This window comes from Mixophyes fleayi, chromosome 6, assembly GCF_038048845.1.
Source record: "Mixophyes fleayi isolate aMixFle1 chromosome 6, aMixFle1.hap1, whole genome shotgun sequence".
Taxonomy (NCBI): Eukaryota; Metazoa; Chordata; class Amphibia; order Anura; family Limnodynastidae; genus Mixophyes; species Mixophyes fleayi.
Genome location: NC_134407.1, coordinates 126,526,004 through 126,545,999, shown reverse-complemented (window position 1 = coordinate 126,545,999; position 19,996 = coordinate 126,526,004). Strand labels below are relative to the sequence as shown.

At 38.8% G+C, this 19,996-nt stretch overlaps 1 protein-coding gene across 2 annotated transcripts; it reads right to left on the bottom strand.

The window, feature by feature from the left end:
* Positions 1-1,117: 1,117 nt before the first annotated feature.
* NDUFS8 (NADH:ubiquinone oxidoreductase core subunit S8) lies at positions 1,118-19,789 on the bottom strand. Of its 2 annotated transcripts, none has more exons than XM_075217322.1 (7): positions 19,706-19,789; positions 18,981-19,038; positions 14,622-14,684; positions 12,365-12,454; positions 11,923-12,095; positions 6,847-6,975; positions 1,118-1,882 (listed from the first exon to the last, which is right to left on the bottom strand). In XM_075217322.1, exons 2-7 carry the CDS (start codon positions 19,021-19,023, stop codon positions 1,751-1,753), a joined length of 630 nt encoding a protein of 209 aa, XP_075073423.1. In that variant the 5' UTR covers positions 19,024-19,038; positions 19,706-19,789; the 3' UTR covers positions 1,118-1,750. The 2 variants fall into 2 exon arrangements, with proteins under 2 accessions (XP_075073423.1, XP_075073424.1); XM_075217323.1 differs by lacking the exon at positions 19,706-19,789 and adding an exon at positions 19,647-19,694.
* Between the last annotated feature and the right edge of the window lie 207 nt (positions 19,790-19,996).

Sequence of the window (19,996 nt, the reverse complement as noted above, 5' to 3'; positions counted from 1 at the left end):
CCATCCCCAGGGGTTGTGGTCTGACACTTTTCAGAACCACCATTTGCATGTTGCCTGATTTACTACCCAATTCTACTATGTGACCTAACTTTTCTGTGGAGCGCCACACATACCCAATGTTATTATTAATAGATCCCCCTTTGAATTTACCCATCTATTGATACCCTATACCTAGGCTTGTGTGGTATCAGTTGAGCTTATACTCATTTCCTCAACTTCTGTGTGGCAGAATGCTTAATTTGACATATGAGCTGCCCTTCATCATGCTATTGGGGAATATGTGGTTGATCACTACTTTTACTGATTTTAAGTGGCATATTTTTCAACGGACTCCTTTTGTCTATATCAAAATTATAGCCAAGTCAGCAGATGGTCTCTTTGAGCCAGACACCATGCTGATCGGTTCCTAAAAGTCTATTCAGGTGTGAAAACTCCATCCCAGGCCAGGATATATCTCACCGCAGGGGCCTTTTGAAGCTGCTACATGTGACACCGCTATATTCTAACACTGGGATGTGCAGAGTCAATGAATACACACATACACAAACAGACTTTGACTTCACATTTTACACTTTAGTAGCTCAATTTATCAATGGATTCATTTGATATACCATATTTACACTGCAGTTATGATTTAGGCCTTATTCCCCACAATTATTTGATGGGTTGACCCTTATAAATAACTGCAATTTCTCTATGTTCACGACAGAGAACATGCAAACTCCACACAGAGTTCTGGTAAAGCTGCCTAAAATGTTTCATCATTCACATCAGTCTCTGCACCAGTAGAGCCTATAATCTAAATTCTCTAAAACACAGACACGCAGACACTAGGGTAGTGTAACTCCAGTCATCCTCAACAGGTCATGTTTTCAGGATTTCTTTAGTCATGCACAAGTGACCTAGTCTACTTGGCTGGGTTAGTAATTACCCAACCAGTTTCCACAGACAGAAATCCTCATTATGACACTGGGAAAAACCCCATTCAACCAGGTAGAACATACAAACGCAGATTGGGATGAAACCCATAGCCCCAGCGCTGAAACGCTTACCAATGTGGCACCCAGGAAAATAATAAACCCCCCCTTTAAAAAAAAATACGCAAACACTGTGAAGGTCAGTTTACATTCAAACAAAATCAGAATTTATTAAGAAATACATTAATATAGCAGAGGCACAAATATGCAATGCTGATGCCAGAGTCCTACAAAGCTTTACTCCCAGATTATGTGTCAGACAGAACGGCCAATACCTTATGGGGGTGTCTGTGAGGGGCATTAAGACAACACCCAATGCATTAGGGATTAAACTTTAAGGAGTCAAATATTCCACAAAGGTTTACTTGCAATGCAAATGTTTTTACAGAACAGTTACCTGCGTAGCACACACTTTGTAAACCATGTCTACATGTAAAATAAAACATGATCCCCTCTGGCTAAAGTGGTTTACAGAATATAATTATAATAAACAATGAAGGAGGTAACAGCGAGTGACATGTGTGAATAGTAGCACTGCTGCATCAGCTAAATAAATATGGGTCTGATTCACAGAAAAATAATTCTGTTAACTAGCTTTGCATGGGGAACTTAGATATACACTGCTGGGCTACAGATGTTGCTCCTTTCTTATCCCGGCCCAATTCGCATCTGTAATAGGTGCTCTGCAAGGTGACCAAACTGTGTAAGGTTTATATGGGGCGATTTCCCATGCACAGAAATGCAAGTCAGCTTTGAATGTTCTGTGGGGACTCTCAGCGATAGAGAAAGTCAGCCTGGATGTTTGCACCAATCTCGGCCTCCCACTTATCACCGTTGTTTAAGAGTTTTTCTTTGTTGTACAGAAGTTCCTCGTGTGTTTCTGTGCTGAACTCAAAATTGGGACCCTGCATGAAAAATATCATCAATGAGAGACGGAAATTAACTGGATACATTTGTGAGGAGCTTTGTTGATAAGAAATTAACTTCATTTCACATAACATTTAAGGTAAAGAACCAGGGTTATTTTTATTTTATTCTTCCATTAATCTACAGTATTCTGCTCAGTGGCTAGCTGGCACAGTGGTTTGTCTGGTGAAATAATATTAAATAAGGGCCATCTAGTGACTAAAGTGAAAAATGCATACTGCTTTTTTTGTCTTTATCCAACAAGATACTTTGTCACGTCGCCCTCGTTTCATTCCATCCAAACCTAGAAAAGCATGTATAGCTTTTAGAACAAATAATGTTTCAGAGTTTAGTGCCTTTTTAAGATTATCCTAAACATTTTCCCATTAAATATTTAAGTAAAAGATACCACTTTTATGGACATTTTTTTTTTTTCTCCTTTACACAAAATACACACAGGGTCTCATTTAGTGTGAATCCAGCTACAGGATGCATATTTATACCTGCACAATCCATGATGCAAAGCCAGGGGTGAAAAAACTACATCTCTGCATGCAGGGAAAATACTGCCTGCTTTTGTATGTAGCTCACAAATACCAGGCAAGCCCTCCTAACTCTAAATCTATCCACACATTTTAAACATTGTGGCTTCTTCATGTTGGCTTAAATTTTTGTAGGTTAAACAAACGACAAAGCAAATTCTGTTGTGGTTTACATGCAATCAGATTTATCACTTTTTAGGACTTTGTGAGGGCTAGATGACTATGAATTATGTCCAAACAACAGATTTGAAAGAGGGTGTATTTTCTTAAAATCACATGATTGTAAGTAAAGCATATTTTAACAAACACATTTATTATATATATGACAGTACTAAGACCATGCCCTCTTATAAATACAATACTAAACTAACTCATGTCGAAAGTACATTGTTTGTGAATTCTCTGTTCAAAGAAAAAAAGAAAAGTGTAAGTGAGAGTGAAGTTTACTCATGATTTGTAAGAAAAGGAACATTTCTATCCATTGACTTGAGTATCGTGTTCTGCATTATGAACAGCCGGCTGTTTCTTGCAGCACCCGGAAGAGAACCAGCTGCTTCAGTTCCTTCCATGGACAGAGGATGATGCACTTGCCAGGATGTGATGCAAGGGACACAGTCTTTTGCAGGGAAGACATAATTTATCGGACATGCATGGACCATCAAATTATAAAAGGCGATAAAGGAAATGCTTTTTCAATAATAATATCTATTTAGAATAGCAAGCAAAAGAACAGAAGTAAAATGAAGATTACCATTAGATACAGCAGAATTTTCTATAATGGATTTATTAAACTACAAGTCAAGTGACAGGGATTTGGAAGCACAAAACGCTACTTTGTAGATACTCTGCTTCATAAATAAGGTCATAGCTTGATTTGAAATTTAATAGAGACTGGGTTCTCCCAATTTACAGTCCAGCCAATTTTAACTTATTAAAATTAAAAATGGAATAGGTTTGAGATAAGTTGGCGATTGTAGCAGTAGCACTTTGTTTGTACCCACTGTTTGTATCCTGTCTGAAAACCTCTTGGAGAAGACTGTAGAGGACGCTCCAGAACCTTGCATGACTATAATAGTGCAGCCATTTACAATACTGTAAGCAAAAGTTTATAAAAACAAAAAATGCTAGATATTTAATGGATCATGAAATACGAACCAAAATACCCCCACCCCTCTCACTGCTGTGCAGGGCTTCACAGAATAACCTTGTTTGGAAACACCTGCCTTGCAGTCTTGTACTACCTTTGGGGTTTTTAAAATGAAATGGGAAGGCAGAGAAGTTTTATTTAGTCAAGAAGTATTCCTACAATATTTTTCCATTATTACTCATTACTTTGACAGTAGCATACGAGTCGGTGGTGTTATGTTTCAAAAGTTGCAGAACATAACCAGATCTCCTATTTTGGCATGGAAAGCTATAACTCCTAACTCTCCTCTAGAATTAATAATAAATTAAAAATTGTGTGTAGCTCCAGCAGACATGTTGATCTGCACATGCGCAGTGGTGTCCTCGGCTGCCGGCGAGAGACTACATCTCCTAGCAGGCCAGGGAACTTAAAGAGGAAGGGGGGAGCGTGGAGAGCCCATGCACGGAACAGAGAAGGAGGAGACAGTTGGAGGACAGACCATAAGTCAACCTGACGGGGGCTGTGACAGTGAAGCAGAGGGAAAACAAAAGTAGCAGAGCGCAATTCTTTGTGCCAACCAGAGTGAAGAGAGAGTTTGAGGAGACTGCAGGAGAAGGAGCAACCACGTGATCTGTGTGGAAAAACGGAGCAGTTTATGAAGGGAGCATCCTTATCGTTCTGCCTGAGAGCCATCTTGGAAGAAAGGAACAGAAGTATAGGAATATTAAGTTTGCAGGACTGTGTTAAGACAAGGTTGAGGATAGGGAAAGCTACTTAGGGAGGAGAGTACTGAGCCATATCAGCGAGAAGTTGATCGAAGTGTTTTGCCTAAATAAAATTTGGAAAAGAAGATAATTTGACTGACAAACAGCATATTAAGCATGAATACCATAGGATGGTTACTTTGATAAAAGAAAGCAAGTGAGTAAACATGAAAGACAAAGGATACACTTAATATGGATGTAATAAACAATTATATAATCTACTGGGCATAGTGAGGAGGGTGCTTTAACCATGAACTGTAGATTGTGACATTGGTGTGAACCATGCAGCCAGGAACCTCACCGGGTGAGAACAATGTCTTCAACATTTGAGTAGAAAGAGGGAGGGCTGATATTGAAACCACTTGAAGACAAAGCTGTTTATGTGTACACATTTGTATCTGCTTCACCACAAGTATATTTTTATATTAAACGTGTAATTATATATAGAATATATATATGTCAAACAGATGTTGTTGTGGTGAAAGAGGTACCTCTTAACTATAGATACTAGAGATACTGGAAGATATCTGTATGATAAGATAGGTATCAGATAAGGTTGTTTACTTATTATATAAAAATTATATGAAATTGTTCGTTTCAAATACAAAATATATTTTTGATACAAAATAACAATCACTTTAGAAACTGAGGCCTCACCAAAAATTTGTGCCAGTATGGTTTTTAAAGGTCATTTCCTTGCAAATATACGCATTTGTGTGTGTTTGTGATCCAGTGAAGGGGGACGGAGGGTTCCTTAGACTCCCTCTGGTGTTGTTACAAACATGACACTACCCAAAGAAGACCCTTCGGTAACCAGACCCAAGTGGAGGCACCATTTGACTCTGAATACAAGGCACTGAATTAATTTGCAGCCCACACACACAAATTGATACATACATCCTAACCGGGACAAGGTGTGTTACACACAATATATGTCTGATTCATCAAAGTGCCTAAACTGATACCTATAAAGATACACATCAACTAAAAGGGACAGATTCAATTAGCGGTAAAGTGCCGAAGTAGTCATAGAAGTGCGAGCAAAAAAGTGCAAAGTTTTTATTAGCGTAATTGACTGTAATGCGCATAGAATCATAGCGAGATTACTGCAGAATCTCACGGCTAATTGAATTTGCCCCACAGTGATGTAGTGCCCATTTTATGCACACAGGCATAATATTTAGTAAATATCAATCATTGCCCAGCAATGTCCAATTGCATCTATAAAATAACATTGTCGATACACATCAACACTCTTTAGAATAATAACAGAAAGGAATAAACATTGTCATGAAGATAATATATGTCAAAAAGTATAGCATAGGTATATCAATGCCATATTAGCATGATAAGACATGTCAGAGAAGGTTTTATACATATTCTGTATCTATGGTTCAGGAGATGCAGTCATTTTGGAAATGCACCACCATGGAGGAATTGAAAAACATCTGACAACTATAATTTGTTAAATTAGCATTATCATTCAGCTGGGTATAAAGAAGCTATGTCACATTAAATTTCCACCTAGAGAGTGCATATTATAACTGCAATCAAATTAAAATTCTGTCTAGCTACAGTGACAACTACCGATATTCTAAAAGGAGGGTAGGCTTTATATAACTAAATTCATAAGCAGGCTTGTAAAATCTAGGTTTTGTGGACCATATTCTGTTATACTTTGGGACCAGATTACTGATCAGAAGCCAAATTTCTTCTGTCCCCGGAAAAAACAGAGGGCCACAAAATTATTAGCGAAGTATAGGATTTCTGTTATTTTTCAGGTTTATCTGTTTGAATGCTTATTCAATTTTGATAATGATTATGCAATGTACACTTTATATTAAACAAAAAAACTTTAATAAGTGTGGCCCTAGACACTGTAAACATAGTCACAAGCCTTTCTTAGCGACTGACGTATTAACCCTTTGGTTACTGGTTACCAGTGTTTTAGATTGTGTGGGGTGATAAAATCATCCTTTAAACGTCTTACACTGTGGCAGCATGTTTTACATTTTGTAATCTTTTGGAAAGGCGAGTGAGAGATGGGGATAGTAATTGATCCCTTGCACCCACATCTAGGCCTCATGCGCAGAAAGTGTGCAAGTGAAAGGTGGCGTCCGTTTTCTATTTTTTTGTAAATGTTTCAATAAACATATGGGAGTAGGCTATTGAGCACAGAGATCGTTAGTGCTCTGGAAATTCCCTTTCAATAGAAAACAAATGTGAGCTGCCATATTGGTTGCTCTTATTAGGTGAAAGAAGATCCCACCCATAGAGGCCAATGAAACAGTGTTCCCATATTCAAAATATCGTGAAAAATGGTAGTATGATAGTATGCATAAGAAAAATAGGCTTCTGCTTCCAGTGTAATACATCTATAACAATTAGGTTGCACACTCCCTTCAAAATATTTTGATCAAGTGTGGCTATAACAAGGATGTAATCACAAGAAGCACAATAAGACCACCCTTTGCACTCATGCTGGGTGTATTGTATCTATACTAAGATTTGTCAGAACAAGTATCAATCACCTCCACAATTGCATCCACTGGGCACGCCTCTTGACAGAAGCCACAGTAAATACACTTGGTCATGTCGATGTCATATCTTGTGGTCCGTCGGCTTCCATCTGCACGTGGTTCAGCCTCAATCGTTATGGCCTGCAAGAAAAAAGTTTTTATTTGTCAATTATTGCATAAAACGGGAAAACATTTTATATGACTACTATTTGCATATAGGATATATGTTATTCTGAAGAAACTAGAATATATCTGCTTGTGTGTATTCATTTCCAAAACCAGCCCCTGAATATGCTTGCCCAGTCATACATTCAAATTCACGTGTCCCGAGTGGCTATATTGCCATCGTAAAATGAAAGAAATTTAGTTTGGCTTTACTACGTATTAACTTTTGAACATCAAACGTGAGACAAAGTAGTAACTTTCTATCGCCACTGAGAATTAAAACATAAAACGTTATAATTACAGATGCTCAGGCTCGGTTCCCCGAGAACCGAACTTAGCAGATCCAAGTACCGAGCCGGCTGGGCTCAGTACTTTAGCGCGCTCTCAGAATTGAAAACGAGACAAAACGTCATTGTTATGTCGTCGGATCTCGCAAGTTTTGGATTCTATAAGTACCGCCCTCCATGGCGATCCAAAGTCATTTTAGAGGGACACAGAAGGGGTAGCACTGTTCTTGGCAGTCTCTAGTGCAGTTGGACAGTATCATAGGTAGAAAAGAAGGAGGAGGGGTAGCAGTGTTCTTCAAAGTCTCCAGTGACATTCAGGAGAGCTCTATTGCCAATTGTCATTGCTGAAATAGAAATAGGGCTGTCAGTCTTGGTCTAAATCTGCAGTTACATTTTACTGTGCCATAGCTCATACAGAAACAGGAGGGGTGGCAGTGTTCTTGGCACTCTCCAGTCTTCAGTCACATTGTTCTTGTCACTCTCAGACATGATAATACTAATCCCTCTACCTCTTGTGCTAAAGTCTATGTTCAAGTGCATAGTGGTTTAAAGTCAGGGAAGCAAAAATGTAAATAAAAAGTTTGTACCTTTTTTTAAAGAAAAAAAAACCCCACCTCTCTAATAAAGGTGAAAGTTTACTGTAGAAAAACATAAAACTGCCAACATGCCATTCTACCCAAAATATTACCAAACATACCAGCATCAGCTAGCTCCCATCTCTCAGCTAGATCTCAGCACCTGCAATCTACACTGTCATCATATTCACCCTCATCAGTGTGTACATCATCCTCAAACAATACGAACTCATCCCTACTGGAATCCACCATCACAGAAGTCTGTGTACTTTGATGTAACTGCCGGTAATGGCCATCCTCATGGAATTAAAGTAAATTCCCCCTAAATGTTATTCTTCTTGCAACTGCTACATTCTCCTACATGCTGTTGCAGAATCCGAAAATGACCCCAAAACTGATGTAAATGAGTTCTCTGTACAGCGCTGCGGAATCAGTGGCACTATATAAATAAATGGTGATGATGATGAAGATGATGAAATATTTCGGGACAAAGACAGCATCTCCTGCACATCAGTTATTTTTTTAAAAAGTTCTGTACCACAAAGTGGATTGTGTGAGCAGAACAGGGAATGTCATGGAATTCCCCCGCTATAACGCTCTAACAATATTGTTGGCGTTATCAGAAATCACATATCCTCAGGAAAGTCCAGGCAGGATAAGCCACGTTAAAATGACATCCCTTAGTTTTTCAAACAGGTTGTCAGCGGTATTACCTCTGACCTGTGCCTTGTCTCGTCTCTGATAACCACCTCTTACTCCCGCCTTCAAGACTTCTCCCGTGCTGCTCCCTACTTATGGAATTCCCTACCACGCTCAATCAGACATCCCCACAGCCTTCAAATCTTTAGATGCTCTTTGAAAACCTCTCTTTTTTTTTTTTTTTAAGAGGTGACCTTATCCTTGATAACAATATTCACACTAATGCACCCTCACAACTATCCCAATCTCCACTCTGAGACACACGCGCTCCTCTTGTTTCAGCTGTGCCCTCTTCCCTTTAGAATGCAAGCTCTCTAATGAGCAGGGTCCTCCATACCCTTTGTTTTAATGTCTCCATTCATTTTGTCTGACTTGTCTGTTCTTGTTTTACGTATGTCTTGTTTTATGTATGTCCTTGTCTTCCCTACTGTACGGCACTGTGGAGCCTTACAAATCTACGATAATAATAATAATATGCCTCTTAGTGAAGCACATGATACACAGGAGTAGCCTGCCTCTGAAAAGTGCGACGTTCTTGGGTACATGCTGCTGCTGTCCCTGCTGGTGAAGGCGAATCACCAACCCAGTGGCCTGTCACAATCATATAATCTTTAGTTCGCCCAGTTCCGATTGTCCACATATCTGTGGTTAAGCGTACAGTGGGTAGAATGGATTTTGTAGCCCAATAATTACATTTTTAGGAACGTAATGGTAGAGGTGAGGAATAGCTTTTCTAGTAAAATGGTGTTGTGATGGAATTTGGTAACGGGGACAGAAGATCTCAAGTAACCGTCTAAAACCAGCTGCATTAATAGTGGATATTGGACGCACATCTAATACTAGCATAGTCGCCATGGCATCTGTGATCCGCTTTGCGACTGGGTGACAGCTTTCATACTTGCTCCCTTTTGCAAAAGGATTGTTTAACAGTCAATTGTTGTAAACTGCTGGTAGTGTTCGTCTTGATCTGCTTCTGGGTTGAAGATCCAGATCCAGCAGCAGCAGCAGTGGGCCTAACGCTCAAGGATTCTTCTGAGGAGTCCTGGATAGGTTCACCTTAGCAACTTGGATGCAGGACTAACTCCGATCACTTGTGAGGATATTGATGATGAAGGTGTTGGGGGTGTAGATTGCAGGTGCTGGGATCTAGATGAGAGAAGGGAGGTAGCTGATGCTGGACTGCTTGTTGTTATTTTTTAGCATAAGTTTCTGATTTTCACAAAAGCTTTCCATGAACTCGCTTCAAATGGTGTAACATGGATGAGGTTCTTAGATGGTTAAAGTCCTTGCCTCTACCGACTGTAGCTTTAAAATGCTACAAATGGCTAGACAACTGTTGTCAGGATTTGGGTAAAAATAATTCCACACATAAGAGGTGGATTTTTTGGTCTTATGCCCAGGCATGACAATGGCCTTCTTCTTATCACTGGCAAGAACTGCTGCAGTCTTTGTCCGAAAGTGTATGAAAATAATGCGACCTGTGAGGTGGTCAAAATTAACTGCAAATGACTTGAAATTAGCGTTATTGAGGTTAATAATAACGTAGGGGTGGGGGGGGGGAAGCAAAACTATGTGATGTTAGAAAAAAAATAGGGATCGAAAACGAAAACACGCAAGGGCGGTTTTGCCAAAACCAAAACACGAAGTTAATCCAGATCCAAAACAAAAACCAGAACACGGGGGTCAGTGAACATCACTAGTTATAATACAATGTCCTTTTAATGGTGGCGAAGGTTTGCAGATATGCCATTATGGTTATTAAAAATCACTCAACTAAATAAACTAATAGGTCTTGTAAAATTTACACATTTATGTAAACTAAATAGTATGCAATCTATCAGCAGAGTACATAAATTGTCCTACATAACCAGCTATAAGGTGAGCCATGGCTCTTTTATAGACTTTCACATTGATCAGTGGTTAGCACATCTGCATCTCAGCACTGGGTTCATGAGTTTGATTCCCAGCCATGGGCTTATCTGTGTGGAGTTTGTATGTTCTCCCCGTGTTTGTGTGGGTTTCCTCTGGGTGCTCTGGTCTCCTCCCACACGCCAAAAAACAAAACATACTAGTAGGTTAATTGGGTGCTATTAAATTGACCCTAGTCTGTGTGTCTGTCTGTGTGTTAGGGAAATTAGACTGTAAGCTCTATTGGGACAGGGACTGATGTGAGTGAGTTCTGTGTACAGCACTACAGAATTAGTGGTGCTATATAAATAACTGATGATGATGATGATGGTACATAGCACTTATTCTATTGAATTACATCTCCAGTTTAATATCTTTAAAAGCCCCTGAAACTTCAAAACCTACCAAAGTCAAGGAACAAATGAATCTTATATGAAATAGGTACATTCCATACAATGACAGACCTTAAAAGATTTAAATATTGTGAGCGATTTTGGTATCTATCCGGATGCATGCAATGTGTCGTTATCATAGCAATGCTGGGCTCTGTTATATTCTCCACAGTCTCCTCCAGTAAGTGTTCAAACAGGAGGTCTATTGAGCACAGACAAAATATTTCCTCCAAGATCACCACCTTATCTGCAATTATTTTAATTCTGAGACGGTGCCGAATCTTTAGAACTGAAAAAGATTCCTGAATCTTTTAAAAATATGTATTTGTTAATGTGAATAAAATCTCTTATATAGAGAAATTAGTATTGTATAGTTAGCAAGTGGACGTATTTTGTACCTCAATGACAAGACCCATTTCATATATCTGCACCTCTGAGAAAATATATATTTTTTTTTCTAATGTACAAAGTACAGTGAACACACAAACATAGGGGGGGGGGGCGCGATTTAGGCTACTTTCAGGCAATAGGGCAACCCCATTAAACCTAAAAACTAGTTGTTTTCCCAGAGTAACACATAGAAAAATCTGGCTACTTTTATAGATGATTTTGTTATGTTAGATCCAGGGTGAGAAACATGACAATATTTACAGTTTTCATTTATTTATTTTTTAGATCAAGAATTTTGTCATGTAACTTATTTTATTTTTTTTCAACTAGGTGATACACTGAGGAATCACAAGATCTCCAATACTGCCAGCGTATATAGATCCAATTTAAGATTAATCTAATAGGAAATGTAAAGCCAACTAAATTTACATCCAAAATACTTGGATTATTAGTAACAGCTAGCAGAGGAGACCAGATTCAGGGCTCCTCTGCTTGCCTCCTGGCTTGCCCATCACTAGGGGGTTGTCCATGCAATGTTAGAGTAAGTATACATCTTTACATTTGAAGCACTTTGGTGACAAAGAGCAGTTCCGCTTAGCCTTAATGTGTCACTACAAATGCAATTTATAGTCTCTGCCAAGATTTAGTGGTCCTTTTGTGTGCTAGTCGTACCTGGGCAGGGCAGATGGCTTCACAGAGTTTGCATGCGATGCAGCGCTCCTCTCCAGACGGATACCTGCGCAGTGCATGCTCACCACGGAACCGAGGGCTTAATGGGCCCTTCTCAAAAGGGTAATTAATAGTGGCTGGCTCCCGGAACAAGTAACTGAAGGTCATTCCTAGGCCTAGAAAAAAGGGGAAGGAAAGCAGAAAGAGAAACCAAAAGTCAAAGGGAATACAGGTGGCTACAAAGAAAATTACAGGAATATTAGTAATAGAATCGATATCGCTAGGGCTCATTTACTAACAATGCATCGTAGTGTACTGAACCACAGCAACTACCTTTTACCTGTGCAAGTTAGACAGTGAACTTTTCCAATTATCTGCTATGGATTAGTGCACAACTCTAGTAAATACATATTTATTATTTACTTATTTTGCAACTATCTCCTACCTCTCAACAATTCAGTCCATAGAAGAGTCTGGGCAGCTCGATCAGTCACAGACTTCAAGTCTTGCGCCTCTTCTCTGGCATTTACGTACTCTAAGGGGAGAAAAATAAAGTGTACAGACTTTTGTAAGAGTTTGAAAAATGAAGCATAATCCTGCATCATTCATACACTTAGAATATGTTGTTTTCAAAACAATACTGCAGCTTTCAGCAAATGTTGTCATTCTAGATACATACTGAAGTAAAACAGTTTTCTAGTATTTTTATATTATTTTATTATTAGTATTTTTGTATTATGAGAGAACTGACCGGTACATGTCATATTAATGAAAAGTACTGTGCTTTGTGAAACAATTACTAAGTTGGCAATCCAGCATAAGTTATTGAATTGGCAGCAGTTGTGGTTGGAGTGGAGATAGCCGTTAGGCACTTGCAGAAAAACCACACGTGATAGATCGTGGAGAACTGCAAGTGACTAACTGAGTTATCGCCACTCAAACCGCAGATGCTGCACTGTAAATAATCCACAACCAGCCTTACACACCCCGAGACCACAGGTATATGATCCCTCTTTAATAGTGAAAGACATCCCCAGGGTGATCAGTTCAGGGCCTCCATAGGAAGAGGACCACAAAAAAAAAAATATATAAGCAGAGCCAATCAGGAGAGGATAAAGAAAAAAGAAAAACAAAGTCAGTATATTTTATATATAAGGGGTATATTTATTAAACTGCAGGTCTGGAAACGTGGAGATGCTGCCTATAGCAATCAGATTCTAGTTGTCATTTATTTAGTACATTCCACAAAGTGACAGCTAGAATCTGATTGGTTGCTATAGGCAACATCTCAACTTTTTCAAACCTGCAGTTTAGTAAATGTAACCAAAAATGTTTTTTTTTTTTTAGATACATCCGTGAAAGGTAATAAAACATGAAGGGATGTATATGATCAAGTGGATTGCAGACTGCCTAAATAACTATTTTTGCTCTAGATTTACTGTTGCAATGTAAAAGGGGGTCACCAAGACTAGAGGGGAAACACATAAATCTATTTACTAGATAAGTCAATGGGTTCAGATAGTATACAGTTACAAGTATTAATCAATTAGTGGAGGTGTAATTTCAGGTGATTGGAGAATTGAAAAGGGATTCTCTGCACATTGTTTTAAATAATTTATATTACATAGTGCAGCATCTGTAGTCTGAGCGGAGGGAATGGTTCCTCTGCTCAGATCACCGATGCTGTAGATTCATTCAAATTATTATTTTTAATTATTTATTGTGACCAGTATTTGTTTTTGAGTAAAAGCTGTGGTTCTCACTGCAGCTTCATATATTTACAATGATTCAACATCAAGTCATACATTTAGCAATTGTATTGCAAGTAAAACTTATCAATGGTTTGATGTTTAAAGATAACATTACATGTTGAGAAATCATACTGCTTCGGCTATGTATATAGCCTATAGCAACCAATCAGATTCTAGTTATTATTTGTTTAGTACATTCTTCAAAATAACAGCTAGCATCTGATTGGTTGCTATAGGCAACATCTCCACTTTTTCAAATCCACAATTTAGTAAATATACCCCCAGGTGCTAAAAGACACATTTATGTGTGCTACATTTGTATAGTGTACTATCAATGTAATATCATTGTTCAGTATAAATTTGTACAAATGCCTCAAAGATAGGTCCTGAAATTGATTCCCAGGATGAATGTGTCCTGTCATGAAAAAAACATAAGAACTCCTACACTACATAGTATCTTGAAGGACAACAATCATTAAAACATGCTGTTCTTTTACTAAGAAAAAATAAATAGTTGGGTTCCCTTGCAAGGGTTCTTTTATATTGGAATACTGTAATGTCATCTCTGCTACGGGCAGACCACCTTCACACTGCATGTACAATGTAGCTTTAAGGGGGACTATGGATTCCTGCATGGCTTTTAAGAAGAAGTGTTCACATATAAACAGAGGAATCAGTGATCACAATAACAAATGCATTTTAAAAGGTGTCTGAACACTATTCAAGGCAAAACTCAAATATAAACTAATCTTACGTGGGAAACCCTTTCTCTTACAATCCCAAGTGAAGAGCACACAAGGAATCTATTCAGTGTTTTAGAAGCTGCTCTGAGTGCGCCATTTTACCACTAATCACACAACACACTTCTATCATTACCCAACACCAACTGGTTAAACCCTGCTTTTGCCAAGCCTATCAGTTTGCATGGGGGTGATCTTATCAACAACTTACTGAATGATTGCATTTGAGGTGCCAGACTAAAAGGCCTGGCCAGTGTCCGAGAGCATGGGGGACCTGGAAAGAGAACAAGTGACAGAGTCAGAAGCAGGTATAATACAATAGGTGGATTACTTGTAACACCACCTGATACGATGATCCCCCCAAAGCCTACTTTTCTTTCTGCTACTACCACATGCACCTCATCTTACCCGTGTGGAAGATCACAGCAAAGTATCCAAAACAAAAAGAGCAGACAGTAAATATGACTACAAGTCACAGGTGGAATTCAGCAAATTATACAATGCAGTAATCCATTAATTACTCCACCGATAGATCATTGTTGGTATACTTTGATATGTTCTGTGATCTTCTTAGAGAACAGACATTTTTACATTCTGGTTACATAAGTTAATTCACACTTCCAATAACCAAAAAAATGTACAGTTTGTTTTATTTTCCAATGCACTTTTATCCTAGGAAGCTGCATGATCATTTTCAAGGAGTTGGCCACTGTCAGCTGAATACACATTTTGGCTTGCACATGTCCTCTGTTAAAATTTACCAAATAAGATGTTTTATTATTCTGTGGCTTCCTCCTTTGCACATCTCTACGGAGCTCTCCATATTGGATACATTTGTATCCATAAAGCTGTTTCATATCATATCCCATAGAAATAAATATAATTAACTCTATCTGACGCTAAATAGACATGGTGCAAAATGAAGCATGAAGCTATTAGATGTATTATGTGGTACAGTTGCTAGCATTGCTGCATTTCAGCATTGGGGACATGGGCAATGTTTGAAGTTTGTATGTTCTCCGCGCACTTATGAGAGTTTCCACTGGTTTCCTTCCACACTCCAAAAACAGACTGGAAGGTTAATTGGGAGACTTACAAATTAGACACAAGTTGTTTTTTTTGGTGGTAAAACATCTAGACTGATTAAATATTCTCTATAAACTACTGTGTAATTGGGTGGCACTATATAAACAATAATAAAAGCTGTTAGAGGGCATATACCTTATTAAAGTGTTCAGAAAATGAAAAATGCCTTAATGTTATATAATTTTTATTTTATGGATATCAAGCAAACACAAAAACAGAATAAAAAACACAAAATTAGAAATCGGATTATAAAAAAACTGCTCCAAAAACATAATCCCACTTATGCCTTGTACCCTGGTGCCAGGATAACATATTTGAAAGTCATTTTAATTGTCCACACCTGAAAAGGCAATGGATGAAAAACACAGTATAACTGCCCCCTTTCTGTGAGCCTTACTTGGAAAGTGCATTGGATGAATGGCACAAAACACCTTGGTTTTTCAGTAGTACACTTAGATGGTCCGCCCAGCTGGCATCAAGGTGCACGCTAAGGGGTAAATGTATGAATCTCCGGATTCTTCATCTCCGGCGTGTTCAGCCTCTTCAGCGCTTAAATTTAAAGCGGCGCTGCATTGTAAAGGGAAGTTTCCCTTTACAATGCAGCGCCGCTTTAAATTTAAGCGCTGAAGAGGCTGAACACGCCGGAGATTCATACATTTACCCCTTAGTCTACACTTCGCAAACTAGGTGAACACCCACCTAAGTGTGCAGTGACAGGGAAAATCCCAAGAGGTGCACTATGCAAAAGTGTTGACATCACATCAAAGTCCAATCTACTACCACTTTAGAATCATAATATCATTAAATAAAAGTGTTCCCTTTTTCTCCTAAAATGCTGCTCAGTTTAGCTTGTTTTATGGCTTAAACTAATCATAAATGTAAGTGGACAGTACTGTATTTAATACATGTGTTACCAGACTGGAGCATAAAACTAGATTCATAAATGATCAGCCTAACCAGTTTCTATCGACTTGGCAGTCCTGGTGTAATTTTTTATCTTCTTGATATCCTGCTCTTATTTCCTGAGTTCTGAATAAATGCTTAGAGAACTTGATCTCCTCTACTGAATATCTTCCTTCTATTCCTCCCCACTACTTATCTTCCCTGTACTAACACTCCCTACTTCCCCTTCCTCCTTTCTTTTTCCCTTCTCTAGTCCTTGTCTCTATCTCTCCCCACATCACATTCATCAATCTACACTTTCTTGTTCGCAAAGACGTTTTTTTTTTATTTTATTTAACTTATCTGATTTACACATAAATGTCCTTCTGTTTTGATTACAATGCTTTTCCCTTGCTTCCCCCCATTTTTCCTTTCTGTACCCCCTCTCCTCTTCATATATTCTGAAAAATCTTAAAACTTTATTTAAAAATAAATAAATGTGTTACTTTTCTGTGATTAAACTCCTTTTGCAGTGGAAATGGCTGTGTACCCTTTTGTAAAGCAAGAAACACGCCTAAATAGGCACCATCTCTACTCCTTCACTTCAAATCATCTAACTCAGAAAAATATCACCATCACAAATCACCTCTATGCACAGCAGCAGCAAAGACAATTATGCACATTGCCTTGGCCATTCTGTGCTTTGCAAATGAGGCCATCTATGTGTAAAAGAATAAATGGTCACAAGAACAAATAGAAAAAAGTGTTGTAACATTCATAAACAGCAATGTAAAAGTTATCCTTTCCATGACTAAACTGTGTAGAAAAAATATAACTTGAGATACTTTTAACCTACCCCAGTTGTCATTTCTCAGGAAGGCAACCAACTTGCATTTCTTGTGCTTCTGCTTGCAGTGAACAACAAAAGGAAAATTACCCCTCTCTTACCCCAGCAATAAATGCCCCCTCCTCATTGTTATACATCAACTTCCATAATCACCCCTGGATGCTTTGCTAGATAATTACCTGCCTTATTTTGAGCAAGATTATACAACCAACCCAATGAGTTCATATATTCTCTGTCAGTCTGCACTAAAGGTAATAACAGAATGCTACAGAGTGGGCTCTATACATTGTCTCAATTGTGCCCATTTACTATCACACTCACCACCTGATGCAGTGTGATTGAGGTCACACACAAGATCTAGGGGGCATTAGGAGAGTGCCTATCATATTTGGGTTCCTTATTATTAACGGTGTTTGTGCTGCAGTTTTTCACAGATAAGACAGGAAGAGGAACAGAATAGAAAATCATTCAGACAAGACTGTATCCTAAGTGACAACTATGCTCATTATGGGAAGAAGACAAACCACACAGACTCGCTGCCTGGTAAGTCTAACTAGTGCCCTATTGGACTGGATAGAGAATTCCTTTGTTCAAAGTATGGAGTTGGCAGTCACTGGGATTTCAGCGTTCATTATGAAGATTGTTTGAGCAAGCACAGCCATGAGAACAATGAAAGGGAAGACTTCTACCTCCAACACTTCAGAAGCTGCAGCTAGGCCATCTGTTACTAGACTTGGATGAACCAGCTCTAAATCTCTCAAAAGGATATCATTTTTTAATATTGGCACTGTAGAACCACTTGTTAAAGCTAGGAGAGCTGTTGATCCCCTTGTCAGATTTCCACTGAAGAGGGACTGACTGCCACAGGAGACTGTACGCTACAGCAATTGGCAATAACTACCATTAATGGCTGTGTTGGTTCAGAGGTCCAGGATGGGTGACAGAGGCCTCACCAAGCACACTGTTGACATGACATTGGCAGCATGTAAGCCACCAACATTTCTGCAAGAAGAGTTGGGGAGATACAGGCCCTGCTATGTACAAAATGAAAGAAAAAAAAAATACAAAAAAATGGTGTAAAGAACAAAGTAGGTATTTTTTTTTTTTTATAAAGAATGATTGTAAAACAATATAAGGAAGAAGAGAACGGACAAGCCAGATGTTGTCAAGAGTTCTAAAACATATTTACAAATAATCCTTCAGACAAAATCAAAAATGCTGCTTATCCAGACCTCAGAGAGGAAAGCTCGGCTAATAGCCTCTAAGAAGACGATTGCCAAAAACCAAAGAGTTTATCAAGTTATGATGCCTTTTCAGAGCATCTACACCTTAAACCGTGAGAGCAAAATCCAAGGCCTGGAAGGCTCATGTTACCCAAGACCAGTTATGCAGAGTTGTGCTCTGGTCATCATTCCAGAGTCCAGAACATTTGAAATGTTACACTACATGGAATTTCCTTTCCTGTGCAAAGACATGGCAGCAGATAACTCCTTGTACCTCAGGCCAGTGGTTAAGACTGACGAGGTATGGTGGATGGGAAATCTGAATGCTAGGGTAAGATCATTTTTTAACTGCTGCATTAATCATTCTGTGCCTGCTGCCATACCTCAGCACAGAAACAGAAAATTAAGAATTTAATCTGGTATAGATTTTCCATCATACACGCCAACCACTGATACCAGAAGAGCAGACATAAAGAAGAAATATGCTTTTTGCACATAAGCTATTAAAATATTCAATGGTGTAATAACATACCTGCTTGCTTGGCAGCATTGTAAATGAGGCGAGCTCCCAACATGCTCACTCACGTTTTCTGGTAATGAATAAAAGGTATGCACAATCAGTAAACAACAAAACACAGAAGCACTCAGTATAACATAAAAAATACTAATAACTTTAATTTTCACTACTACACACTTAATATTTAAAGAAGTTATTGCATTTTATCTTGACGAGTTTTCTTTGTTCATAAGAAATAAAGAGCAATGCTGTCCCCACTTTGCAAAATGAAACCTTACACGTCATTTTGCATCTGAAGGACACTAGTATAATCAGTGACCTCAGTGCAACTTGCCAACTTTGCATATGACAGAATGAGCAGCATGGGATTAAGGTCGTTTAATACTAGAAAATCCAGAGTTTGTTGAATAAATTGATTCCATTATAGTAATGTGAAGCCAAAATAAAAAACAAAATCTGACATACAATCTCCAACTACTATACGGTGCGCACGCGCTTTAATGCCAAAACTAGACTAGGCATGCGCAGTAATGTCTTATTGCCGGAAACGCATGCGCAATAGCTCTTTCCTTTGCGTTCCACAGAGTACGTTCCTCGTGCCATCTCAGCTTAGCTGGTGACTGTCGTGTAACAAAGTCCGAAACAACAAGATACAGCCTCCACCTAGTCCAGCTTCCATACATTTTGCTTTATGGCCGGTACACTGTGCCGTCCTTGTCACAATCATCCCCCGTGCTCACCTGACAGATGCCGCTGACCTTGCTGTAAGCGAGCGACCGTAGAAGCTAAGGAGTTCAGTGATTGGCAGACACTGCAGTCGCTCAAATGTGGAGGCGGCCTTGAGTGCAGTGTTTCAGCATTTTCATTCGTTCATTAAGACCAGGCCCTGCACAGTGGTTTGTTGGGAACTGGACCATAACCTTCCTTCAGTATGATTGGTTGAGATGTGCTTATCAGTGATTGGCCGGCTCAGCTGCCGGTTAGTGTTTTATAAATCTGGATTGGATAATTTGCACAACATCCTGTCTAGA

What these genes read in the sequence shown, in the direction of transcription:
- NDUFS8 (XM_075217322.1), bottom strand. Translation starts at nt 19,023, where the DNA reads ATGTTGGGAGCTCGCCTCATTTACAATGCTGCCAAGCAAGCAG. An exon ending in ATGGACTGAATTGTTGAGAG is followed by an intron (nt 12,096 to 12,364) that starts GTAGGAGATAGT and finishes CCTTTTTTCTAG; the next exon opens with GCCTAGGAATGACCTTCAGT. An exon ending in AAGCCATCTGCCCTGCCCAG is followed by an intron (nt 6,976 to 11,922) that starts GTACGACTAGCA and finishes TTTTTCTTGCAG; the next exon opens with GCCATAACGATTGAGGCTGA.